This window comes from Natrix helvetica (genome assembly GCF_964273705.1).
Source record: "Natrix helvetica genome assembly, chromosome: 1".
Classification (NCBI taxonomy): domain Eukaryota; kingdom Metazoa; phylum Chordata; class Lepidosauria; order Squamata; family Natricidae; genus Natrix; species Natrix helvetica.
In genome coordinates, this window is record NC_138548.1 from 376,309,482 (window position 1) to 376,336,356 (window position 26,875).

Here is a 26,875-nt window from a genome sequence, read left to right on the forward strand (position 1 = left end):
TTTGTATAGCCGCCCATAAGGGGGGCTCTGGGTGGCATTACACCACTTAATTAAAAACAACAAATCCATAAAAGCTAATAAAATTGCAGGGCAGAAGGGCCACTAGCAAGTCACTTCAGAGGGTGTGATAGCACTTTGGGTTTCGGCTTTCGGTCCGGCCTCCCAGAACGAGTTAAGTCGTTACACCTGTGCTGACTCGTTTCTCAGCACCCGTTTCTGAGAGGAGGGAGCGCAACCCAAGGGAAAACCCAATATATGAAATTCCTCCCAGACAGATTAAAATATTTTTTAATCTATCTGTCTGTCTGTCTCTCTCTCTCCCTCTCTCTCTCTCTATCAATCATCTATCTATCTATCTATCTATCTATCTATCTATCTATCTATCTATCTATCTATCTATCTATCTATCTCTATATCTCTCTCCATTCATTCATCCATCCATCCATCCATCCATCTATGGCAGGATAGAATATTTCCCCAAAGAACAAATAGAGAAACATGCTCTTAATTAAAGGTAAAAAGCAGCCCCAACAGGCTCAAGCAGAAGCCTCAAGTCTTTAGAGATGGATATTTTGTAGCTGTGAAGAAAAACTGTGCCAATCTATTCACTAACAAAATGCCTTCAAGCCACAGCTCCCCTATAAGGCTGGAGCTGTGGGGATTACGAATTTACATCCCCCCACCCATATTCTAAGGACGGGACCTGAGGTGGGTTGCTTCCGGTCCAGCTCAGGTCGGCCCGAACTGAACTCAGGCCTGGGTCGCAGAACCGGCAGCGACCCAGGCCTGCCACGCCCTCCGAACCAGTTCCCTCGCCACTGCTGGGCTGCCACCATTTTGGTTTTTAGTGATTGCACGTGCGCTCACTGTAAATTGTTCTGCGCATGTGCGAAGAACAATTTACATTGAACAGCGCAAGCGTGCAGCACAAACACACACCTGCGCAGCGCATGTCTGGTGCGTGTACGGGTTGCGAACCAGTAGTAAAACTGGCAGCAACCCACCCCAGCAACCTGGACAGGATATGACCTTTAGGACATACCATGTTTTTCGAAGTATAAGACGCACCGGAGCATAAGACACACCAAGATTTTGAAGAGGCAAATTTAAAAAAAAAAGTTTTTGCATTCTGCAGACCTTCCAAAAACGGGCCCGTCTTTTTTCCCCCCCCAAAAAAAGGCCATGAATAGCCTTGAGGAGGTTTGTAGAGTGCTCCCGGGGGGCTGGGGGGGGAAGCAAAATTGAGCACAAACCGGCTGATTTTTCGCTCATTTCTGCCCTCCCCAGCCCCCAGGAGCACTCTGAAAGCCTCCTAAAGCCTATGCACGGCCATTTTGGTGATGCAGGCGAGGTTTCAGGCGGCAAAAAAATGCTGTATTCAGTGTATAAGACGCACCCAGATTTTCAGCCTCTTTTTTGAGTGAAAAAGGTGCATCTTGTACGCTGAAAAATACGGTAATAGGATTTACCCAGCAGCATTAGAATAGCAAAAGGCACAAGGCTTCCTACTTTGCACAATCCCCTGGAGCATCTCAATCAGAACCCTATAAAGATCCATCCATTCACTCAGCTGTCCCAGAACTGCATGCTGTTGTTGGTTCTGCTCATGAATAAGCCTTCTTTCTTAAGCAGCCTCCATTTTATTCCCACCTTGGAACTGGACTGATTTTTCTTCTTCTTATGCCATCTAGATAGCTGGCTTCTTCTTTCAATAAGCTCTTTATCTCTTAAGTGTTGGCACTGCTGGGTTATTAAGAAAGACTGAGGGGAGGGGATGCTTCCTACCTCTAAACTCATGTTTCTCCATTTCTCCCTCTGGGAAAATATAGTATCTTGGCCTTTTTAATGTTCCTCAAAATACTTCATTCTTCTAGGAGGGAGTGGGCTTCCTACAATTGCATGGTTGTAACCCCACCTTTTATGTACATTACACTCTCAAGAGCATTCCCCAAGTGAAGCTATGTTAGAACAAGTTATTCTTTACCCAGCTGGTTCTGAGTCAAGTTGCAATAATTTATTTATTCTTCTGTCTGAGCAATGACAGCAAGCTGCTAGGTGAGTGGCAACAAACATCCCCACCTTCCAACACAATTTATTGCAATCAACCCCTCTTACAAAATACTATCTCCCTTACCCATTTATACAATTCCTTCCTCAACAGCATTCCATAGCAGGAACTTCCTTGCCAGAGCTTCTACATTTTCTAAGAATCCTTATCTAAAGAGAAACTCCCTTTGGAATGTGTCAAGATATAAGTATATTACTGTGCAGTAAAGGGATTGGCAGCATTAGAAATGACTCTAGCACCTCCCCACCAGCACCCAGCATAACATAGATTAACTCCAGCATCAGACCAAGGTTGAAGAAATAAGCAACGCTCTAAAGTGGAATAAAATATGGATTAAAATATAATGGGGACGTGGCATAAAAGGAACAGTTAGATGCTTGCTTAAAGGGACAGGGAAATGTCATCAGCCTTCAACCACAAGATGTTCTAGCCAACGTGCCTATGTCAAAAGTCCAAAACCACAAGGTTCAAATAAAGTTAGTTAATGACACGTAGCCCTTACCTGTAACAAAAGGAGAAGTAAGACCCCCATCTCCTTATAAGGCTTTTTCCCCAAGGTAACCAATAAGAAATGAGTTAAGTGTTTCCATGTTACACTGTCTTTGAGAATGTATAAGAATGCGTGCTTCGATAATAAAGATTGTTCAGAATTTCCAATGCTAGCTATGTGCTTGCTTTCTGAACCTGGCTGCCAAATAAACCTTTCCTGTATCCTGAGAAGTCTAAGCCTGTCATTTTCTGCAACAGCTCCAATCAAGAAACTCCCCAAAAGCCAACAGTAAACAGCCTAACCAAAGCATCTCTAAGATCACCCCCTCCAACACTTCCAGGGCAAACCACCAGAATATAAACTGACAGCAAATGGTGCTTCTTCCTAGCACTGATGATGATGTTATCTAATTCGGGTAATGAGACATCTGCAAGAAAATAAGCAAACTCAAGAGTCTACGGAGAGTCATCTAGGCCATTTGTTGTCCCAAAAGTGCTTTTTCAAGAGGCAACTGGGCTTTCTGGTTTTTCTTTGAAAACATTTCACTTCTCATCTCATCCAAGCAGCTTTTCGTCTCACTGCAAGAAGCAATTCATTAGAATTAATTCTGGAGGAGCTTTCCGGAGGCTTTCAAGAAGAGATTGGACTGCCATCTGTCAGAAATGGTGTAGGGTCTCCTGCTTGGGCAGCCCGGGGTTGGGGTTGGACTAGATGACCTGCAAGATCTCTTCGGAGTCTGTTAATCTGTTAGGAGCTGCAAACTTCACCTCCAATTGGGCTTCAGAAGCAGAAGAAGCGCCCTCTGGTGTCTAGAGAGAGAAGCATTTCTTCTTCTTTAGCTTTCGATTTCTCTGAAAGCTTTCTGTTTCCTGTAACTGGTGGCGCCATAAACAACTGGCTTTTCCCCAATTAAAGGGACAGCTAGGAAGATTGATGCTTTTTAATGAGGTTGAAGGGATCAGGGCTGCCTTCTTCCGGATTTTTCATGATCCCTGCAGAAAGAGAAACCCACAATCGCCTCCTCCCTATATTTGTTCATTGTCTCCATTGTTCCAGGAGAGGAAAAAGAGATAAAAGAGAAAAGGCCTGTATTAGTGCCAAAGGAGAGGAAGGGGAGATCCTTGTATCTGAAGATGTCTATGTGTGCAAATACTTGGGAAAGAAAGAGACAGGGACTGGGGAGGAGGGAACAGCCCCTAAAAGAGAAAATCAGGCACCCTTGGACCACAGCAGCCAGTCCAGAGGTTGGTTGCTCCTGGATCTGCCCGGATCGGGCAGACTGGTAGTAATGGCGGTGGGACGCAGAAGCGTCACGCAGGAGTGAACCATTAGTTAAAAAATTGGAAACCCACCACTGAGCCAGCCAACCAGGTTAGGGTTCCCAGCAGGGATGAAAAGAGCAGGAAATAGGTAACAGGTTGGAGGGAAATAGTAATAAGGATATAATAAATAATACTAGAATATAATATAGTGGAATACTAGAATTAGTAGAAACTTGTTATTCTACAAATATTCGTTTCCTGTAACGTACAGAGGATATATTATGCCTTTGTGTTTGTAACAAGAATGCTACATTATGCCTTTATATTTGTATTTCCTGTAACTAAGGTCCTGTAACAAACATATGCTGTATTAGGCCAGATATAAAGTATCAGGTATTTGTCAAATAAATGTTCCTGCCATTGATCTGGACCCATATCAATCCATTTCCTGTTTCTCTCGTGCCATTCGGAAACTGGTTCTTACAATACAATACAATACAATAGCAGAGTTGGAAGGGACCTTGGAGGTCTTCTAGTCCAACCCCCTGCCTAGGCAGGAAACCCTATACCGTTTCAGACAAATGGCTATCCAACATCTTCTTAAAGACTTCCAGTGTTGGGGCATTCACAACTTCTGGCTTACAATTTACACTGCAGCCCTAATTTACACCTTTGATCTATGTTCCCTGCAGCACCAGGGGGCCAAGTGGGCAATTGGGAGAACAAAGGAACGCCCAAGGATGAGATAAGGCTAATTGGGAGGCATCAATCCTTTGCAGGGAGATGTTTATGTTTCTAACAGTGTAAAAAGGAGAACAGAACAGTTGGAAGGGGGCTTGGAGGTCTTCTAGTCCAACTCCTTGCTCAGGCAGGAAACCCTATACCATTTCAGACAAATGTCTGCCAAGATTTTTCTTAACACTTCCAGTGTTGGAGTATGTACAATTTCTGGAGGCAATAGAGATTCTCAGTCATCCAGATCATGGTTGTCCCAAAGGTGCATTTTTAGGAGGCAACTGGACTTTATTGTTTTTTCTTTGAAGACATTTCGCTTCAAATTCCATTCCTCACCATCCAGTCAGTTGAAGAAGCTTCTTGGATGAGAAGTATGCATGTGTGTATTCCAAACACATACAAAAGAGACATGCAAGGAAAAGCCACACCTTAGAGAAAGTATGGTCTATTCCAGCGATGGCGAACCTTTTTTGGCTCGCGTGCCACAAGTGGGGGGAGCACAGGGGGGTCATGTGCGGGCGTGCCGCACCCATAATGCAATGTGCGACCCCCAGTGCACATGCGTGCACAACAGGCGCGACCCCCCATTTTTACATGCTTTTTTCGCCCTCCCCAGGCTCCAGAGGCTTTCTAGGAGCCTGTGGAGGGTGAAAAGAGCCTCCACCGTCCCCCCGGAGGCCCTCCGGAGGGTTCAGGGATCGTCCGGAGGCTTCCCTGAAGCCTTCAGAACGCTTAAAACGACCCTCTGAGCAAACCGGAAGTCACTTCCAGTTTGCTCGGAGGGTTGTTTTAAGCATTTTGAAGGCTTCAGGGACTGTCCGGAGTGACTTCCGGTTTTCTCGGAGGGTCAGGGAGGGCTCTTTTCGCCCTCCACAGGCTCCTATAAAGCCTCTGGAGCCTGGGGAGGGCGAAAAATGGCTTTTAAAAACGGTGAACTCAGCTGGCCAGCGAGGCGCTGCCCTGACAAATGGCTCTGCGTGCCACCTGTGGCACGCGTGCCATAGGTTCGCCATCACTGGTCTATTCTATTCTGTTCTGTTCTATTCTATTCTACAGGACCATTAATGGCTCACAAAGCAGCAGCCCCAGAGAAACAACTCACAACAGTGATGAGGCTTGGGAAGGAGCCAACATTTGGGGTGGGGGTGGGGTGGGGCTTTTTCTTAAATTTCCCTTCATTTTATTTCCACAACCACCCTGCTGGGCATAAGGTTTCTTAATCAGGGAACACATTCTGAAAGGGGGCAGCTCCAAGTTCAGCTACATCTTAAAACAGAGACTGCATCCAGGTGACACTAATATACCAGAGTAGATTGGCAGTGTGCACTTTTTATTTTTATAAACAAAAGACAAAAATAATAGCAACAGCGGTACATACATTTCTGAAGAGAAAGAAAAAAATGTAAATAAGAAGAGCTGCAACAACAAAAAATACGTCACATGTTATTCTATATATACTTGCAAAGGCAAAATTATATAATTCTGTAATTACATTCTATAGTGCAAAATTATTCAAGACAAAATATATTCTTGACACGTTTATATAAAGCTGTTATTTTTCTTCTTCATTTGTATTGTGCTAGACTGGGCTTTTGTAATCTCATTTTTCAAAAATTCCCAAGCTTCTTGACTTGACTTGAATCCTTGAGGATTCTCAAGCATGGAATTTTTCCCAACCTCTCTCTAAGTTTATTGAAATTAGCTCTCTTAAAGCCAAGCCATTCTTGGCAATATTTGAGATTCCTAGCTGCAATGGACAGCAAACCTAGGGCTGACCCCGGGCACTTCTTTCCGCTAAGAGGCAACCAAGCTAAGTGCCTGAAGGACCCCATCCCGTCACTAACTCCTATTAGTGGTCCACGGGATTTAAAATTATGAATTTAGTGGTCCCTGAGGTCCGAAAGGTTGATGACTCCTGAACTAGAAGGTAAATTTAAAGAGAAAAGATGAGAAAGAACCCAGTGTATTGCTAAGGTGCAGTGCAAAAGAGATCACATTTCCATTAACAGATAACAAGATTCTTAGGAATCTTGTCAGTTATCAGTGCCTTTCTTTGAAAGGTCTGTTTCTGAATTTTGGGTACTAGGCCCATAATATTTTTCCAATATTTCAGAAGTGCCCTTCCTGGGCCCACACAATCGGAAGCCCCAGAGGACGGACAACGGAGAAGCGGCAAGAAAGCGGCTCCAGAGGCACCCTGCAGTTGATGGCCAATATGACCCCAACGTCCTCTAAAACAGGGGTGGGGGACATTGGCTCTTTTATGAGGGGCCACGGTTGCACAGTGGTTAGAGTTCAGTACTGCAGGCTACATCTGCGGACTGCCTGCAATTTGGCAGTTCAAATCTCACGAGTTGACTCAGCCTTCCATCCTGCCCAGGTGGGTAAAATGAAGACTGAGATTGTTGGGGGCAATAGACTGACTCTGTAAAACTCCTTAGAGAGGGCTGTAAAGCACTGTGGAACGGTATGTAAGTCTAAGTGCTATTGCTATGAATTGTGGACTTCAATTCCCAGAATTCCTGAGCCAGCCAACAAGTCGTCATCGACATGACCATGACCGACCCAGTTTGCTAATCTCACAACCAACACAACCACACTCTGCTGAACTCAGCCTAGGTTTTGCTATTTGCTAAACATCCAAGCAGTTAAAAAGCTTACAGTCATCCAAATACATTTTTCAAACATTTCATCAATTGCAGTCCGAATAGATCAGCCAGAGACAGGAAGTCATTATCTCAACATGAACGTGACCGACCCGGAAGGGATCTTGCAACATCTTAAAATGTGGTCATGTGGCTGGAGGAAGCTGCAAGCAGCCATAAATACCACGGGCAGGGGAATTCTGGGAGATGAAGTCCACACATCTTAAAATTCCAAAAAAATACTGTTCTAAAGGCAAGACTTGGAGGTAACCAAGATTTATATCCCAGCCCAGAAGCTTCTCCTAACTTTTCTTCAGTTGTCACCTTTTTGTCTTGTCTGAAACTGTTAGACTCACTTCACAGAGTTTGCTAAGTTACGCTTAAATTGCATTGGGCAAGTGCATTGACCAACTTGGCTGTTCATCTTAAGTTTTTGCTGTATCAAGCAGCCCTTCATCTTAAACTATATATTTATTTCTTCTGACGCAGCAGCTGTGTGAACACAGCCACCTTGATTTGTTAGCCTTGTTTTGTTTACCACACTGTGGAACTCGGCGTAACTTTTGCTACTTGCTAAATATCCCAGCAGTGAAAAAGCTTAGAAACATCTGAATACATTTGCAAACATTCCATCAATTCAATTAAACTCCGAATAGCTCCTCCACAGCCAGGAAGTCATCATCTTGATATGAACAAAGAGCCATGTGGGAACGTTTCTTGTGCTCCCATCTCACTTCAGACTGCGGAGAAAACACAGGACAGGCAAAGGTCAATTCAATGCTGCAGACTGGTCAAGCCAAGCACGTCAAAGTGACAGAGCTACAACGACAAAAAAAAAACCCATCTAGTTTTGTTCCTGGATGCTGACAACCCAGGAGGCCGAGGTCCGTCTTGGTCAGTCAAAAGTCAAGCCGCTGTGACTTTAAGCTGGAGTGTGACTCTGACTAACTAGGATGGACCTTGGCTTCCTTCTCAGGAGTCAGTTGTCCCCCAGCTCTAAACTTATATGGGTTTCATTTAGGTGGTGACATAAAATAAAACGTACCAATAAAGGAGAACATTTGCAGCTCAGAGTTAAAATAAGGGGTCCTTGGTGTTCTCTGAGCTTGCTTGTTTTTTTTGCAGATGTTTTATTACCTGACTAGGTAACGTCATCAGTGCCAATAAGGAGTGTGGTGTGCTGACAGGTAGCTGAGAGAGCACCGAGAACCCTTTAAAAAAAGTGTTTTGCCTTGACAAAGGGGAGGGAGGTAGAGGGATGTTTTCAACTTATGACCATAATTGAGACTGTCCATTGTCATGATGCTCGTAAAAAGAGGTCGCCCGTGTTGACCGACTCCTGATTTTACTTTTTGCGGCAGTCAAATTGTTCACTATGGGCTGGTTTGGCTGAAAACTGCAAGTAAATGCTGGTTTTCAACAAAAACATCGTAAAACGCGGTGACTGCAGGCAGCTGCAAACAGCCATAAATGCTATGGAGAGGTGGGGGAGGTGGGCAGCTGTCAGCATTTAAATTTTTTTTTTTCAATTGAATAAACATTAAAAACATTGAACATAGAAAAACCTTTCTGGCTTTGTCATTTCCATACATATTTTAACACAACAAATACAATTTCTGCTTATCATGCATACCGTATTTTTCGGAGTATAAGACGGACTGGAGTATAAAATGCACCAAGATTTTGAAGAGGCATTTTTTTAAAAAAATTGCACTCTGCAGACCTCGTGAAAACGGGTCCTTTTTGTTTTTTTTTAAAAAAGGGCATGAATAGCCTTTAGGAGGCTTGTAGAGTGCTCCTGGGGGATGGGGGCTCCCCCAAAACAAGCAAAAAAACGGCCCCATTTTTTGTCAAAAAAAAGGGCATGCATAGCCTTTAGGCGGCTTAGGAGTGCTCCTGGGGGCTGGGGGGAGGGGGAAACAACAAAAATCGCCTTTTTTCTCTCTCCTTTTTGCCGTCCCCAGCCCCCAGGAACACTCCATAAGCCTCTTAAAGGCTCTCCATGGCCATTTTGCTGACGCGCTCGAGGTTTCAGGAGGCAAAAAATGCTGTATTCAGTGCATAAGATGCACCCAGATTTTCACCCTCTTTTTTGAGGGAAAAAGGTGTCTCTTATACTCCAAAAAATATGGTAGCTACATTAATCTTATTAACACATCCCCTATCCTCCTTTATATATTTATCTATGTATTATCGTTCGTTTTACAGTCCTCAAAATGTTCTGTTCAGACTCCTTTTCCTCATTTCCTACCATTGATACATTTTGTTCCAAATTTCATAATATTCTGCCTCGTCTCTATTTTTTTTTTGATTTCTAGTGTCAGTCTGTCCATTTCTGCACAGATCAAAATTTTCTTTATTACCTCTTCTTCGGTGGGGACATCTCTGTTTTTCCAATTTTGTGCTTATGCCAATCTGGTTGCGGTTAACACATGCAGCATTAAATATGTCACTCCTTTACTGTATTTTTCTTTCATTATTCCTAATAGGAAAGTTCTGGTTTTAAATCCAGCCATCGGCACTTTGGAAGCAGATTGTAAGTACCTCTTGAGGAGGTCGACTGTTCCTTCAAACGACGGCTCAGCAACTGGTCACAGGTACACCACCTATAAAAAAAGAAAAAAGATGAGGAGAAGGCAGAGATGACTGAAATCTTCTTGGAGAGCTTCAACCAAGCTTAAGGAGATCGAGGAGCCTTCTTTGACTCTAAGGTCACCAGGAACCAAATTCTGTGATTCCGTGCCCCCAAATTGATTGAATTGCAATTCACAGGAGACCAGAAAAGGAACTGTGGCCAACATCACACCCATCTGTTACTTCTTATCAGGCTGCGAAAAAGAGCCCTTCAAAATCCACAACTTCATAAGAGGGCCATAGTTCCCCACCCCTAGTCTAAAAGGAAAGAACTGGAGCCAAATAGTGCCTGCAGAGCAGCTGTTGGAGGGGCTCCAATCTATAGCCAGGTTGGTCTAGTAGTGAAGGCTGGAAACCAGGAGACGGTGAGTTCTAGTCCTGCCGTAGGCACGAAAGCGTGCTGGGGCCAGTCCAATCTATCTCACAGGGTAGTTGTTGTGGAGAAAATAGGAGGAGGAAGGTTTGTTGGCGATGTTACTTATAAAGATACTTATAAAAATCTAATAAACAAATGCATCTGCCTGAGGGGCTCCAAGCAGCCCATAATACTTTTATGTCCTTCTGAGAAAGTTTTGAGTCTGGACTGTCCCCCTACCCTACCTGACATCTTTGCTAGTGTTTGCTCTCGAGTCACAGCCTGACTTAATTCTCAGATGCAAAACATAAAAATCAAACATTTGGTAATAATTCTACTCACGAGAAGGTTCCCTCCTTGGCTCATCCTTTCCTTTCTTGAACTCTAGGTTGTATGAAGAGAAGACAAGAAGAGGGAGAAAGGCCTTGTTAGGAGAAAACCACAAGGGAAGCCCACCAATGACAGGAAGGCGTAAGCTTTCAGGAGCTCACTTTGAATGGAATGGGACAAGTTGCTACGATCATCTTGCCACAGTCAATTCGCCACGGCCAACTCGCTGCAGGACAATCCAACCATCCAATTCCATTACCGTATTTTTCAGAGTATAAGACGCACCGGGTATAAAGACACACCAAGGTTTTGAAGAGGCAAATTAAAAAAAAAAAGTTTTTGCACTCTGCAAACATCCCAAAAACGACCAGTTTTTTGTGAAAACGGGTGTTGTTGTTTTTTTCAAAAAAAGGGCATGCATAGCCTTTAGGAGGCTTATAGAGTGCTCCTAGGGGCTGGGGGGCAGGAACCGAGCAGAAAACGGCCCATTTTTTGCTCATTTCTGCCCTCCCCAGCCCCCAGGAGCACTAAGCCTCCTAAAGGCTATGCACAGGCATTCTGGTGAAGGGGGCGGGATTTCGGCAGGACAAAAATACTGTATTCAGTGTATAAGACACACCCAGATTTTCACCCTTTTTTTTGAGGGGGAAAAGGTACGTCTTATATTCCGAAAAATATAGTACTTCAACTCATTTAAAAATTGTTTTAGTTTTTGTCATTCGCCTTTCATTTTGTCCCTCCCATGGCACCCTTTCTTTAATGATTCTAATTCCTCCATTTCTTCGATTTTACTCTAAGTCTTGTCCCGCGGGAAGTTGGCCATGGCGAGTTGGCCACATCAAGTTGTTCTGGACCTCATTTCAAAAGTTGCATATCACAAAAGCTGGTGCCTGAAAAGAGCTTCCCAAGGTCTGGGGGGAAATATAGGTGTTTAGGCAAAAGTTCTCCTCGCACATTCCCGACTCTAGGGGGCGGTGCTCATCTCCGTTTCAAAGCCGCAGAGCCAGTCCTGTCCGAAGAAATATCTCTGGTCATGTGGCTGAAGGTGCACGGAAACTGTTAGTTTCTCACCAAAGGTGGTTCCCGTTTTTCTACCTGCATTTTTACGTGCTTTCGAACTGCTAGGTTGGCAGAAGCTGGGACACGTAAACGGGAGCTCACTCCGTTACGTGGCACTAGGGATTCAACCACCAAACTTCTGATTGACAAGCTCAGCATCTTAGCCACTGAATCTCATAGGTGTTTAATACCCTCCAAAGGGAAGACAGCTTTGGGAACTGAAATCTCGGGGGGGGGGGGGAGTGTTGAGGAGCAGCAACAGAGATAGCACACTTCTTGGATCCAACTCAAAAGACATTGCTGACGCACCAGTAACTAAAGCATGTCAATCTCACTCAACGCATGGAAACAGGCCTACTCAAATATCATCCAAGCACTCATTGCTTAGCATAAAGAAGCCCAGGATATTTGCTCTGATACAAATGGAACCCTGGACTATCACTGATCAATGGATTCTTCCCCTGGATGGAAGTGAAATGGGGAAAGCAGCAGCAGCAACTGGGAGAGTAGGAACGTTTTAATTGAAACCCTTCTCTTTGACCAAAACCTTTGAAAGAGGGAGATCTGTGATGCCTCTTCCCAACTGAGAAGAAGAAAGGACTGTCCGAACCTCAGGCTCAACTGAATTGAGGCTGGAGTTCCAGCAAGAGGCTAGATCTCAGGTGCTCCCCATGAGTGCTGGGAAAACAGGGAAGGAGGGAGGAGAAGAAAAAAAAAGGAGGAGGAGGAGGAGGAGAAAAGGAGGAGGGAGGACAAAGGAGGAAGAAGGAGAAGGAGAGGAAGAAGAGGAGGAGGAAGAGAAGAAGAGGAGAAAGGAGGAAGAGGAGGAGGAGAGGAAGAAGAGGACGAAGGAGAAGGAAAAAGGGAGGAAGGAGGAAGAAGAGGAGGAGGAGGAGGAGGCAGTTTGGTCCAGTGGTTAAGGCACCAGACTAGAAAGCAGAAGACCATACATGAATTTAACTCCTGCCTTGGCCATGAAAGTCAGCTAGGTGGCTTTGGGCCAGTCACTTTCTCTCAGCCCAACCCACCTCACAGGGTTATCCTTATGAGGAAAAAATAGAAGAAAGGTGTGCTGGATATGTTTACTGCCTTGAGTTATTTGTGAAAAGAATAAATGAATAAAGAAACAAATATAAAAGCAGCAGGTAAGCACACAAGTTAGCTAGCTCTCCAACAGAAGACGCATGGGAGGAATCGCCCATCTTATTTCAATCACACAGAAAAGGATACTTACTGAGACATAATAAGATCCCAGCAACTCCACATACCACAAGGACACCCACAACACTGCCGATGATAAGCCACAGGTTGGACTTTGATCCTGGTATTGGATCGAGAAAAAGAGGAAATCACTCAATGGGAACCACAAATTATCTGCTTATTGGGCAAAAAGATCTCAAACAGTGAGAAAAATAAGAGATTTGCCAAGTTAAGAAATGTCAGAGGTCTTTACGTCATAGGAGAGGTCAAATTTTTTATTCACACATTCTACAATCTATACCAGGGGTGTCAAACTCAATTTCATTGAAGGCCGCATCAGGGTTGAGTTTGACCTTGGGAGGGGGGGCATGGCCAAGATGGGTGTGGCCAACTTGACATCAGTCATCTCAGGGGCAGCTGTGGTGGCCCAAGCACTTTGCCAGTGAAAAGAGGCTCCCGAGCGCCGTTTTCAGCTGTGACGGCCTCCTGCAACCCTCCTCCAGCGAAAATGCAGCTCGGGAGGGCCACACGCAACCCTCCGTGGCTCCGTTTTCGCTGGTTGAGGCACCGCAGGCCGATCCTTCACTGTTTCCAGGGTGGCCCCACAGGCCAGATGTAAGCACCCCGCAGGCTGGATCCGGCCCCTGAGCCTTAAGTTTGACATCCCTGTGTCAGGCCTGTAGTTATGTTCCTTTTAGGATCTTTGGCCTGCCACACTTTCTTATAATTTCCTATGCTGTTTTAGTAGTGTAGTAGTTGAGAGGGGGGAATAGAAAGGAGTAGGATTGTGGAATGTATTGTTGTCATTCTTTTATAGAAGCTCAAGGTCATCTTTTGTCTCCGTACCTCGACACCTGACCGGAAGCAGAGGGGTGTAGATGCCAGCGTGGAAAATGATGATTGGAACATGTGATGGATTATGGGGTGTGGGGATAAGATCATGAACTTTCAACTGGGTGGAATTCCAGGAAGAAGATCAGAGTTGGAAATCCACAGAGGTGCCAACATGCCTGTATGATTAAATTGGAACTTTAAGGATGATTCTGCCTTGGTCTCTGATTGATTTCATGCATGGTAAATGGAACGCTGACACCTGGTGTATACACTCTGAATGGCAACTTTCTGAAGGCTGAACAAGCCTTTCTACCTTTGGAAAGATTGTGTTTGCAGAAGGGCAGCAAGCAAAATCTTTCTGGTTTTTAACGTACTTATTTTCATGTATTGAGAAGAATAAAATACAAAACAGAAAAATTAAAAAAACATCCAACACTAACAATGAAAATGAAGAAATAAAATTTGGGTGTGCAAAAAAAAGGGGGGAGAACCCCCCCTTCCAAGTGTCGGATATATCACTAGCCGTTGTCTGCATCAGAGAGAGAGAAGGAGGGAGGGAGGGAGGGAGGGAGGGAGGGAGGGTTTTACAACAATTCATGTAGTGAAAGTTACATCACTGAAAAAAGTAACTGATGACCATTTCTCACAGTTACAACCATTACAGCATTCCCCATGGTCCTGTGATCAAAATTCAGATGCTTGGCAGCTGTTTCATACTTATGACTTGGGAGGGGGGGGTTGTTTCATGTGATCACCTTTTGCAACCCTTTGCCAAGCAAAATCAATAGGGAAGCCATGTTCACCTAATAACTATGTTACTAGTTTAACAATCGCAGTGATTCACTTAACAACTGAGGCAAGAAAAGTCATAGAATGGGGCAAACCTCACTTAACAAATTTCTCATGTAGCAACATACCGGCATGACTGAATGCCGAAAGCGCACGGAACCTGTTACCTTCCCACCAAAGGTGGTTCCTATTTTTTTCTACTTGCATTTTTATGTGCTTTCGAACTGCTAGGTTGGCAAAAGCTGGGACAAGTAACGGGAGCTCATTCTGCTATGTGGCACTAGGGATTCGAACCGCCGAACTGCCAACCTTTCTGATCGACAAGCTCAGCGTCTTAGCCACTGAGCCACCACATTCCACCTTTAGATGGCCCTGTTAACTGTGCTAAAGTGAAACTAACCCCTAGATGACCCCAACTGTTTTGGAGGGAAAATTAGAACATTTATATTTGGGTGGGCTTTTTCTACTTCTATGATTAGTTAAGGCCCTGTGGGCCTAGCATATAAATCACAGGCATTTGCCTGCAGTTCCTCAGTTCCATTTTTGAGCCAATAAATGCTGTTGCAGCAATGCTGGTCTGCTGAAACCCACTACACAATAGACAATAGTATACACGATATACACCAGCGATGGCGAACCTTTTTTGGCTCGCGTGCCACAAGTGGGGGGAGCGCAGGGGGGGTCGTGTGCGGGCGTGCCGCACCCATATAATGCAATGCGCGACCCCCAGTGCGCATGCGTGCACAACAGGCGCGACCCCCCCATTTTTACATGCTTTTTTCGCCCTCCCCAGGCTCCAGAGGCTTTATAGGAGCCTGGGGAGGGTGAAAAGAGCCTCCCCCGCCCCCCCGGAGGCCCTCCGGAGGGTTCAGGGATCGTCCAGAGGCTTCCCTGAAGCCTTCAGAACGCTTAAAACGACCCTCCGAGCAAACCGGAAGTCACTTCCAGTTTGCTCGGAGGGTCGTTTTAAGCGTTTTGAAGGCTTCAGGGACTGTCCGGAGTGACTTCCGGTTTGCTCGGAGGGTTGGGGAGGGCGGGGGGGGGGGGGGCTCTTTTCGCCCTCCACAGGCTCCTATAAAGCCTCTGGAGCCTGGGGAAGGCGAAAAAATGGCTTTTAAAAACGGTGAACACAGCTGGCCAGCGCGCACATGCATCACAGATATACACAACACACATAATAATTCCATGCAGTTGCATGGACTTTTCAATGAACATCCACAGTCCATAAAAGGAAACAATGGTAAAATAAAGTAGAATCTGGGCACAATTTCTTCCCCACAATCTTCCTGTCGGCAAAACAGCCCAGCCGTTCCCTCCCTGCAGCCTCTCACCCTTCAGCTCCAAGTCCAGAGGCTCCTGCAGGCCGTCGTGCTCCACGTGGCACCGATAGCGGCTCCTCTCTTTGGGGTCGATCCGGATGCTGAGCCAGTAGTGGTAGGTCCCATCCGCGTTGGGGGCCACAGACCTATTGAAGGTGCCCTCCAGCCAGACCTTCCCGTCCCTCCTCCAGGAGGCATTGATCTCCCTGGGGTAGAAGCCATAAACTTCACAGATGTGAGTTTCCATCCCATCCCCGGCCTCCATCCCGCCGCTCATTGTCACCACTGGAGGCTCTGGGGGGAAAAGGGGATTATGATCAAAACCAAGCCTTTCCAGAAATCATCATGACTTGTGCATCATGAGCCGTGGCGGTGCAGTGGTTAGAGTGCAGTACTGCAGGCTATTTCTCCTGATCATTGGCTGCCAGCAGTTTGACAGTTCAACTCTCACCAGGCTCAAGGTTGACTCAGCCTTCCACCCTTCCAAGGTGGGTAAAATGAGGACCCAGATTGCTGGGGGCAATAGGCTGACTCTGTAAACCGCTTAGAGGAGGCTGTGAAGCACTATAAAGCGGTCTATAAGTCTAAGCGCTATTGCTATCACACAGGCAACCAGAACTAGAAGTCACTAAATAGACCCAAGTTGCTATGAACAGTTTCTTTCAGCCAGAAAAGCAAACATAAAAGTGCTTCATTAAATGCGGGTAGTCCTCGACTTACAGCCGTTCATAAGTTACAGCGGCACTCAACAAAGTAATTGATGACCATTGCAGCATCTCCACAGTCACGTGATTTACCTTTGGATGCTGGACAACTGACTCACATTTATGACAGAGTCCTTTGGCAACCTTCTGAGGAGCAAAGCAGGCAGAATCAAGCTGGAAGGGATCCTGGAGGTCTTCTAGTCCAGCTGAAAAAGGAGATCCTACCTATACCATTTCAGACCAGTCTCTTCTTAAAAACCTCCCGTGATGAATCACCCACAACATGTGAAGGTAAGGCAAGCAATGAACAGGATATATAGCACTTAGCAATAGCACTTAGACTTATATACCGCTTCACAGTACTTTATAGTCCTAAGCAGTTTTACAGAGTCAGCCTATCACGCCCAACAATTTGGGTCCTCATTTTACCCACCTCGGAAGGATGGAAGGCTGAGTCAACCTTGAGCCTGGTGGGATTTGAACTGCCAAATTGCAGGCAGCAGGCAGTCAGCAGAAATAGCCTGCAGTACTGCTCTCTAACCACTGCGCCACCGAGGCTATATCCTTGCAAGGTCCAAACCTACACAGGAAACACTTGCCACACCAAAGCTATGTGTCAGAGTGTGCACAATGTGCCTACTATTTTGAGTCTGTCTGTCTGAAGGGAGACTAGTATAGATCAAGCCATTTAGCTCTCATCAGCTAGCCATATCCTTGTTGGGCTTCAAACTTGGGCTGTTTTTATATATTAGGCAGTTTTATTAACCTGTAAGGCACAAGCTCTCCTCCCTTATCAGCTGAGCATATTTGGGCATACCAGGTGCTTTGACAAAAGAAAAAACACTTAATCATTCCCCTGTTTCAGCTGATAAAGGAGGAGACCTTGTGGCTGAGGTTAATACAACTGCCAAATATGTAAAAACAACCCACGTTTGAATCCCAGCAAGGGTATGGCTAGCTGATGAGAGCTAAATAGCTTGAAATAACAATACAATACAATACAATAGCAGAGTTGGAAGGGACCTTGGAGGTCTTCTAGTCCAACCCCCTGCCTAGGCAGGAAACCCTATACCGTTTCAGACAAATGGCTATCCAACATCTTCTTAAAGACTTCCAGTGTTGGGGCATTCACAACTTCTGGAGGCAAGCTGTTCCACTGATTAATTGTTCTAACTGTCAGGAAGTTTCTCCTCAGTTCTAAGTTGCTTCTCTCCTTGATTAGTTTCCACCCATTGCTTCTTGTTCTACCCTCAGGTGCCTTGGAGAATAGTTTGACTCCCTTTTCTTTGTGGCAACCCCTGAGATATTGGAACACTGCTATCATGTCTCCTTTAGTCCTTCTTTTCACTAAACTAGACATACACAGTTCCTGCAACCGTTCTTCATATGTTTTAGTCCCCAGTCCCCTAATCCTCTTTGTTGCTCTTCTCTGCACTCTTTTTAGAGTCTCCACATCTTTTTTACATCGTGGCGACCAGAACTGAATGCAGTATTCCAAGTGTGGCCTTACCAAGGCATTATAAAGTGGTATTAACACTTCACGTGATCTTGATTCTATCCCTCTGTTGATGCAGCCTAGAACTGTTTTTGCTTTTTTGGCAGTTGCTGCACACGGCTGGCTCATATTTAAATGGTTGTCCACTAGGACTCCAAGATCCCTTTCACAGTTACTACTGTTGAGCAAGGTACCACCTATACTGTGCCTGTGCATTTCGTTTTTCTTGCCTAAATGTAGAACCTTACTCTTTTCACCATTGAATTGCATTTTATTAGATAGTGCCCAATGTTCAAGTTTGTCAAAATCCTTCTGTATCTTAAGCCTGTCTTCTGGAATGTTGGCTATTCCTGGCAGCTTGGTGTCATCTGCAAATTTGATGAGTTCCCCATTTATTCCCTCATCCAAATCATTGATGAAGATGTTGAAGAGTACTGGGCCCAAAACAGAGCCTTGGGGTACTCCACTGCATACTAGATAATAGATCTACACATAATAGATCTATACGTCTCCCTTCATTTATTTATCAGCAAAAATGCAACACAAAATGGTTTGTCTACCTCGAAGGCTCCTGGAGTGGGGCTGAAAGGCAAAAAGCAAGCAGTATGCTTCCCTTTTGTGTGTGTGTGTGTGTGTGTGTGTGTGTATACACGCATACATACACACACACTAGGCAAAACCAGGCAATCAATCAATCTTCAACTATAACATGGAGGCATACACAGAGAACTACAATGGAGAGAGAGACACGTCCTCACATGGCCTCCCTTATATAGACAGCTTCTTAAAGTGGCAGTAACCTTGCTGACGCATTCTCATTTCATCATCTCGGTTTACAGCCTTTCAGCAGTTGGTCAGCTATTAAATCATCATTAGTGTAACACTACATGTGGAGTAGCAGATGCAGCTCCCACACACTTTTCTCCCTGGCCTTTTCTCCGTACCTTTCCTCAAGAACGATCCATAGTGGTCGTTCTTCTCCAGCCACTCCTTGCAGGTACTCTCCAAGTAGCCCGTGAAGCGCTGCTTGATGGCGGTTTCGTGCTCCCATTTCCGCTTGATTTCCTGGGCTTCCTTGTCGGCTGCGGTCCAGGTGGAGGTCTCCATGTCGTAGGTAAGGAAATTCCGCCCGTCGTAGCCGTACTGCCAGCGTCCGCTCCTTTTCCCGTCTTTCTCTACCTTACAGAAGATAACCATCTGGACGATGTGAAGCCCTGAAAGAAGCAGCCCCAGAGTTAAGGAGGAGAAGCTCTCTTGGGAGATCGGGGAAAGCCGCTCCCTGCGGGGCGCTCCAGATTCTGTGAATGCCGAGACAAGAAAGCACGGAAGACTGGGATTACAGGAAGAGATCTTGGAGACCAACCAAGGTCAAGACAGAATTTGGGATCTGTAAGACAAGATCTCACCCTCACTATGAAGGGACTCACAATAAATGAGGCTGGGAAATTCCTCGGGCAGAGTCCAAGATTCGAAACAAGCTTGGAGAACAAACTATTGCCGACATCTAAAAACCAAGCTACAAATATTTTCCATATTATTTTAGAGTCCAAGATTCCTTAATTAAGGTGTCAGAGTTCCAATTAACATACCCAACGGAATCAAAACTCCGAGGTAGAAGCATAGATTTATTAAACAGGGCATAACTGGGGAAAACCCGACTCTGAAGGACCAGAGTTTCCCCTTAGTTCACATGGTCCAACCAGGTCACAGCCACCATCCTGGCTGGCTTTGGTCCCCGCCTCTCCAACACTTGTCAGAGTGTCCTTGGCTCCCCCGGGAAAGAATGTTGTTTTGGCTGCATATCTCCCCCCCTCCCCCCCCGCTATCTCTATCTCCCCCCTCACGTTCCCACAGTTCCAACTGGCCTTGCTGTGGCAGCCCTGAAAATGCCCCCAAAAGGCCCAAATCTCCTGGGACTGGAGCAAGGTTGCTTTTCCTGAGATCACTTTTAAATAATTCAAACCCCACCCCCTGCTCCCCAAATTTTTCCACAGTCTCTTACAGCCACATAAGGCAGGTGAAATGAGGAGGGAAGAGGCAAGGGGCAACAACCAGGAGGGAGGGAGGGGGAAGGAAGGAAGGAAAGAAGAAAGGAAAGAAGGAAGGGCTTCGGCAATCAGCTTTTTGTGATCAATCGATCCAATTCATGAGGAAGGCTGGAAAATTCGTTAAAAAAAATGGACCTTTTCCCTCCATCGCCTTCCATTTGCAGGATAGCATCCACTTCCCTCTCACTGCTCACTCACCTCCACTTTGGTTGTAGCGTCTCTGGAGCATCTGCACATTCTCCTGAAAGTCTCTCTGGTCTTTTCCCAAAATCGTGATGTACCTCTTGTAGAATTTGGGATCTTCCTTCTCCAGCGTATTTATCCAGTCTGCCCGAGGATGCATCTTCTGAGTGTGGCTTTCGTAGCGAGTGATGAGCTGATCGTCCATGTAGCCCTCGGCGAAGAAGAGTGGCAGTCCCGGACAAACCTCAGACGCCGAAGAGTAGCTCACAAGGATGCGGCGGGGGGAGGAGCCTAGGGAGAAACAAGAGCAGTGCGGAATTAGGGGGACTTGCAAACTGAAATAAGGGACCGTCAGAGCTGCCATCAGATGCTTGAACATTTTTTTTGGCTGTCAGCCTGCCTGTTGTGACCCAGGCTTCCCTAGAAAGCAAGAAGCAAAGTCTTGGTCCCGACAAAACCTCTTTTATTTACACGACTGTGAATTCCTTTCATTCACAGTCAGCAAGGCTTAGTAAACAGTCTTTCAAAGGAATGTTTATCCACACGCACCGTATCTCATTTGGAGCGTGGCCAGGTAACTAGTTTCCAAACACAGAGCAAAGCAAAACTTGGCACAGAGTCTCTTATAGTCACAAACAGAACTTTCCATTCTTGAACCGACCGAATGAACAAATTGTTTCCTGCAAAAGCCCACTCCTTGTTTGTTTCTCTTTTGTTTCCTATGGGAGGGGCCAACCACCTCCAAGGCGTGGCTTTACTCTTAAGTCGACCCTCCTGTCTTAATTGTTCTTGTCTTCTGGCAGCTCTGCGCATGCGCACACTGGGAACAAGCTCCAGCTGTTCTTTTGCCTCACTGCTGTCTAACTCCCTCTCTGCCTCTGACGCGGAGCCCTCGTCTGAGCTTTCCTCAACCCCTAGGACTGGCCTATATTCCTCCCCAACCTCCTCACTGTCTGACTCTGCTGCCAGCTGTGCTGGCTGCCGGCACTGCTTTGAACTGGAGGAAGGGAACTGGGAAGAAATGGGCCTCTCAGAGACACTCAAGAATCTTCAAGGTCATTTACCTTGGCAGAAGAATGCAAAGCTGTTGCAAAAACAATTTACTCAAACATAATTGGACAAACAGGGGCCAGGGATGGAGAAGAACTGGTTCAGGAAAGTTAACCAGGAAATGTTGGCATGCGATCTTCAGTTCTGGCTTTGCTATATTACAGGGGTGTCAAACTCAAGGCCGCTTTGGGCATGCGTGCCATAGGTTTATCATCACAGTCCTAGATAATAATTATTTTCATGCTAGTTTTTATGGCGGTTCTACATCAATGAGCAATACTAGAGAATGTGCTAAACATTTAAATATAGAAAGCTTTACCATTAGATATGTTCGTTAAATGGTATAGGCTACAAAATGAATTGGAACTGTGAAAATATTGATAAATGGGCCAAACAAATTAATAGGTGAAGCTAATGTACAGTCAAAGTAATATAAGAAAGCAAAAAATGTACAGTAATCTTAGCATATTTAAAATTGTTAAGGACAGACACTGCTTATAGAAACACATTTAATGGGAAAAGGTAAATATTAATGAAGACTTGGATGGGACTGGTCTACCTCACAGATACTTTGGAATGAGCTGCCCCCGGAGCTCCGCATAATCCCTGACCTCCGGTCCTTCCGACGCGCCCTAAAAAGTTGGCTTTTCCAGCAAGCCGGCCTGGCCTGTTAATTTTAATTTTAACTTATTTTAAATGTATTGTTTTTTTTAAAAAAAAAAATTCGGTTTGTTTTTTTGGAAATGGATTTAATCTTTTTTAACTTTTGAGATGTGTGTTTTTTAATGTTGTACGCCACCCTGAGTCCTTTTGGAGAAGGGCGGCATATAAATCCAAATAAACCAAACCAAACCAAACTTTGACAAAAACCAAATGGGTTATTACTGATGTAAATGGATGTTATTTAATTTTAAATGCTAAAATAGCAGGACTTGTATTAGCTATGTTAATGGATGCTATATTTTGTTAATTTCTTCAATAATTGAGTGTGTTTATGATGAGGTAACAGGAGGGGATTTTAATGAAATATTGGACCCTGAGCTGGCTAGATACACCAGCATTAAATATAAATGAGAACATTTATGTTAATGGATGTTATATTTTGTTAATTTCTTCAATAATTGAGTGTGTTTATGATGAGGTACTAGGAGGGGATTTTAATGAAATATTGGACCCTGAGCTGGCTAGATACACCAGGTTGATATACCAGCATTAAATATAAAGATGAGGCTGAGTTACTGCTTACTTATCATACAAAAACAAGATTAAAAGAACATGGAAAATAGTTTGAAAAATGAAGTGAAACATTTATGGACTCAGGTGGCTAGATACCCATGTACAATTCCATACAGAGAAATAGAGAGAAAGAAATGTCAATCGTAATATCATAGCAGCCAGAGGGTCCTTGATGCTCTCTGAGCTTCGTTTTTTTCTTGCAATTCATTACCCAAATTAGGTATCATCATCATGTTACTAGCAAGAACATGATGAAGAGGGGGCTGCAAAGGATATAACTTCGGGCACGAGTCAAATCCCTCTGTTTAGCACTGTCATAATTTCAAATGATTGTTGCATGAATGATTGTTAAGTGAGAAACTATTTGTAATGTGAGAATGAGGAAAGACCCAATAACATTCCGGTTAATCATTTAAAGCAAAGGAAAGAATAGGGCCGGGATGGCGAACCTATGGCACTCGTGCCACAGGGAGCCATTTGTCAGGGCACACGAGCCCTGTCAGCTGGCCAGTGCGCTGGCCAGCTGAGTTCAGCCTTTTTTAAAGCCATTTTTCACCCTCCCCAGGCTCCAGAGGCTTTATAGGAGCCTGGGGAAGGCGAAAAGAGCCTCCCCCCACCTCCCCCGGAGGCCTCTGGAGGCTTCAGGAGCTTCCTTGGAGCCTCTAGAGTGCAAAAATACCCCTGGCTCTACGGGCAAACAGGAAATCCGTTCCCAAAATTCCGGTTTGCCCGTAGGGCCAGTTTTCTGCACTCTGGAGGCTTCAGGGAAGCTCCTGAAGCCTCCGGAGGGCCTCCGGGGGAGGGGGGAGGCTGTTTTCACCTTCCCCAGGCTCCTATAAAGCCTCTGGAGCCTGGGGAGGGCGAAAAAAGCATGCAAAAAATGGGGGGGGGAGCGCCTGTCATACACGCATGCGCGCTGGGGGGGAGTCACGCATTGCATTATGGGTGCGGCACGCCCACACACGATCCCACTGCGCTCCCCACTTATGGCACGCGAGCCAAAAAAAGTTCGCCATTGCTGGAATAGGGCAATGATTTTTATTATTAGAGGTGATCATTTGGGCTAGTGGTTAAGGCACCAGGCTAGAAATCAGGAGACCCTGAGTTCAAGTCCTACCTTAGCCATGAAAGCCAGCTGAGTGGACTTAGGGCCAATCACACTCTCTCTCTCAAGCCTAACCCACCTCACAGGGTTGTTGTGTTGAAGAGAAAAAAAGCAAGAAGGTGTGTTGCCTATGTTTGCTGCCTTGAATTATTTGTAAAAACAATAAAAGTAGGATACAAGTAAATAATATAAGTATGACTGTGAGACAAAAGGCTAAATTTTTCAGATCTTATTGTTCTCTTGAACAACTTACTTAGCACTTACAGTTTGACAATCGGACAATGTAAATGAATTCTTTGTGCCCTTACTTCAAAACTTCAAAAAGAGGGCTGTGAAAATATCTACGACCCCTCACATCCTGGACATAAATTGTTTCAACATCTACCCTCAAAACAGTGCCATAGGGCACTGCACACCAGAACAACTAGACACAAGGACAGTTTTCCCCCCCAAATGCCACTCTGCTAAACAACTAATTCCCACAATATTGTCAAACTATTTACTAAGACTGTATTACTATTATTCTTCTCACCCTTCCTAGCACCTATTTTGTCCCACTTATGACTATAACCCTGTTGCTTGTACCTTTACAATTTATAGTTGTATTTGTTTCCTAGTATAATCTGATTGCTTATTAGTAAGCTATGACTTTCACTAAGTGTTGTATTTTATGATTCTTGATGAATGTATTTTATATAATTTTTCTTTATGTATACTGAGAACATATGCACCAAAGACAAATTCCTTGTGTGTCCAATCACACTTGGCCAATAAAGAATTTTATTCTATTCTATTCTTTGGCCAAAAGACGGATATTCTATATATAGAATTATAACTGTAAATGGCTATACGGTTAGTCCTCAATTTATGACCCCATTTAAGCCCAAAATTTCTGCTGTGAAGCGAGACATTTGTTAAATGAATTTTGCCCCATTTTATGACCATTGTGGCCCCAGTTGTTAAATAAATCACTGCTGTTGTTAAGTAAGTAACACGGTTGTTAAGTGAAACTGACTTCTCCATTGATCTTGTTTTGTCAGGAGGTTGCACAATTTGATCACAAGACCCTGGGACACTGTAACCATCACAAATTTAGGTCAGTTGCCAAACATCTGAATTTTGATCATGTGACTCCTGGGATGGTGCAACCGCCTAAGTATGAAAAATGGTCATAAGTCCCTTTTTTCAGTGCCATTGTAACTTTGAACGGTCACTAAACAAACAGCTGTAAGTCAAGGACTACCTGTAACGATATATTACATGTCTTTTCACTTTTTTTTAAAAAAAAGCACTTTTTGTTTTATGCTTTTTTTCCTTCACCATATATGCATTTTTATTTGGGATTTTTTAATCGCGATTTTAAAAGCAATAAAAGAGTTTCACTTTAAAGAGTGAAACTAAGCAATAGGTGAGCATGGCTTGCTTGGCTCTGTTCCTTTATATTTAGAAAAGGCTGCAAAAAGCCATTCCCCCTTGCATGGACAAACTTCCCGTAATAGCAATCTCCCTTCTTGTCCACTCTTTTCTTTGAAAAAATATTTTTAAAAACATCTAAAGAATTGAATAGATGATTACACAACAGTTAAAAATAAAAGACATCGTGATCGGAAAGTAAACCATCGGGAAAATCAAACAGGGCATTTTCAATGGCCTTAAATTTCACCATTAATTATTAAGGGGTCCTTTGTGCACTCTAAACTCGTTTGTTTTCTTGCAGATGTTTCATTACCCAAGTAACGTCATCAGTGCTGGTAAGGAGTAAGATTTGCTCTGTTTATATTCATATTATATAGCAGCTCAAGGTTGACCTGAGGGGTCTTTGGTGCTCTCTGAGCTTTTTTTGTTTTCTTGCAGACGTTTCATGACCCAGACTAGGTAACATCATCATTGCTAGGATTCGGATATCAGTGCTAGCTAGCACTGATGATGTTAGTTTGGGTCATGAAACGTCCACATGAAAAGGAACTTCATTTCAACCCTGAGCTACCTATATTCTCCTTTATTGGTACAATTAATTATTTGAGGAATTCAGTGATCCCATCCAAGCAAACAGAGGAGACTTCATCACTGGAGGTTTTAGAGAAGAGACTAGGCAGCCACTTGTCTGAAATGGTCTAGGGTCTCCTGCTTGAGCAGGGGGTTGGACTAGAAGACCTCGACGGTCCTGTACTGTTCTAGTCTACATTCTACACACTCCTACTTTCCTACTCCTCTACTTTACTCTTTACGCTCTACTCTCTACACTCTATTCTCTACTCTCCTACTCATCTTCTCTACACTCTACTCTCCTACTCTCTATTCTCCTACTCCTCTTTACTATCTCCTACTCCTTTACTCTACTCTCTACCTGCTACTCTCTCTCTTCTCCTCCTTTACTCTCACATCTACTTTACTCTTTACTCTCTACTCTATTCTCCTACTCTCCTATTCCTCTATACTCTACTCTCGAACTCTCCTCTCCTCTATTCCTTTACTCTCTACACTCTCCTACACCCTACTCTCCTTCTCCTTTATTCTTTACTCTCTATACTCTATTTTCCTACACTCTATTCTCCTACTCCTCTACTCCACTACTCTAGTCTCGCGTTCAGGGGTTTCCGTGGGGGGGGGGGGGGAGGGCAAAAAAAGTCAAGAACGGGGATCCGATCGAAAGTTGCGCTCCCGCTCCCCACGCATCCTGACGATCTTGTGATTCACCTACCCACCCTCTCCTGACCCGAGTTTCAGCGAGTGGCGTCCCTCCAACTACGCCACGGCACTCACCGCGGCTGCCCTCCAGAAGCCAGAAAGGGGCGAACCCCAGAAGCCAGAGGAGTCCCCAACGGGGCCGCATCGCCTCGACGCTCTCGCTGCGCAGCTGCTTGCAACAAAACGCTCCCCACTGCGCATGCGCTCCTGGTTAGGATCCGGGATTCCCCCGGCCAGCAGGGAACGCTGGAAAATCCCTCAGTTGTGAATGTTAACGAGTCAACGCTTGGAACGCTGGGAGTTCGTGTCAAGCGTGTCGCAATAACAAGGAGGAGGAGCTATGGGGAGGCGTGGTTAACGCCGCCAGAGGTGTGGCCTGCAGGAGTCCGGAAGGGGAAAACTGTCGGCCGGGGGGGGGGGGTTGGCACAGCGTATTAATGTGGTTTAACATCAAACTTCCTTTTTTGGCTTAGCGTTGGGCTAAATTGAGACTCGTATTTTGCGGGGGGAGGGGGGGAACAAAGGGAAGAAGGGGGGAATATTTGCAGCTCGGGGCTGCAGGAGCTCCTCCTTTCAAGTTAAGCTTTTGTTTGAAGGCTGTCAGTGGCTACAGCTTGAAAATAAGATAAGGTAACCTTTATCGTCA

General features: G+C 44.9%; 1 protein-coding gene and 1 long non-coding RNA gene across 5 annotated transcripts in view; both read right to left on the bottom strand.

Moving 5' to 3' along the window:
- Positions 1–26,483, bottom strand: part of LOC309383802 (major histocompatibility complex class I-related gene protein-like) — a 62,678-nt gene extending 36,195 nt beyond the window's left edge. For all 3 annotated transcript variants that reach the window (XM_081936721.1, XM_081936722.1, XM_081936720.1), the window contains exons 1-4: positions 26,305–26,483; positions 20,166–20,441; positions 18,864–19,133; positions 15,733–16,014 (exon numbers count right to left, since the gene is read on the bottom strand). In XM_081936721.1, coding sequence (XP_081792847.1) covers positions 15,733–16,014; positions 18,864–19,133; positions 20,166–20,441; positions 26,305–26,374 — 898 coding nt within the window. In that variant the 5' untranslated portion in view covers positions 26,375–26,483. The remainder of the gene's footprint in view (positions 1–15,732; positions 16,015–18,863; positions 19,134–20,165; positions 20,442–26,304) is intronic.
- LOC309383818 lies at positions 5,857–12,903 on the bottom strand. Of its 2 annotated transcripts, none has more exons than XR_014173919.1 (4): positions 12,813–12,903; positions 10,532–10,573; positions 9,745–9,806; positions 5,857–7,940 (listed from the first exon to the last, which is right to left on the bottom strand). It is a non-coding gene; the product is annotated as an uncharacterized lncRNA (long non-coding RNA). The 2 variants fall into 2 exon arrangements; XR_014173920.1 differs by having other exon boundaries at positions 9,564–9,806.
- Positions 26,484–26,875: the final 392 nt, after the last annotated feature.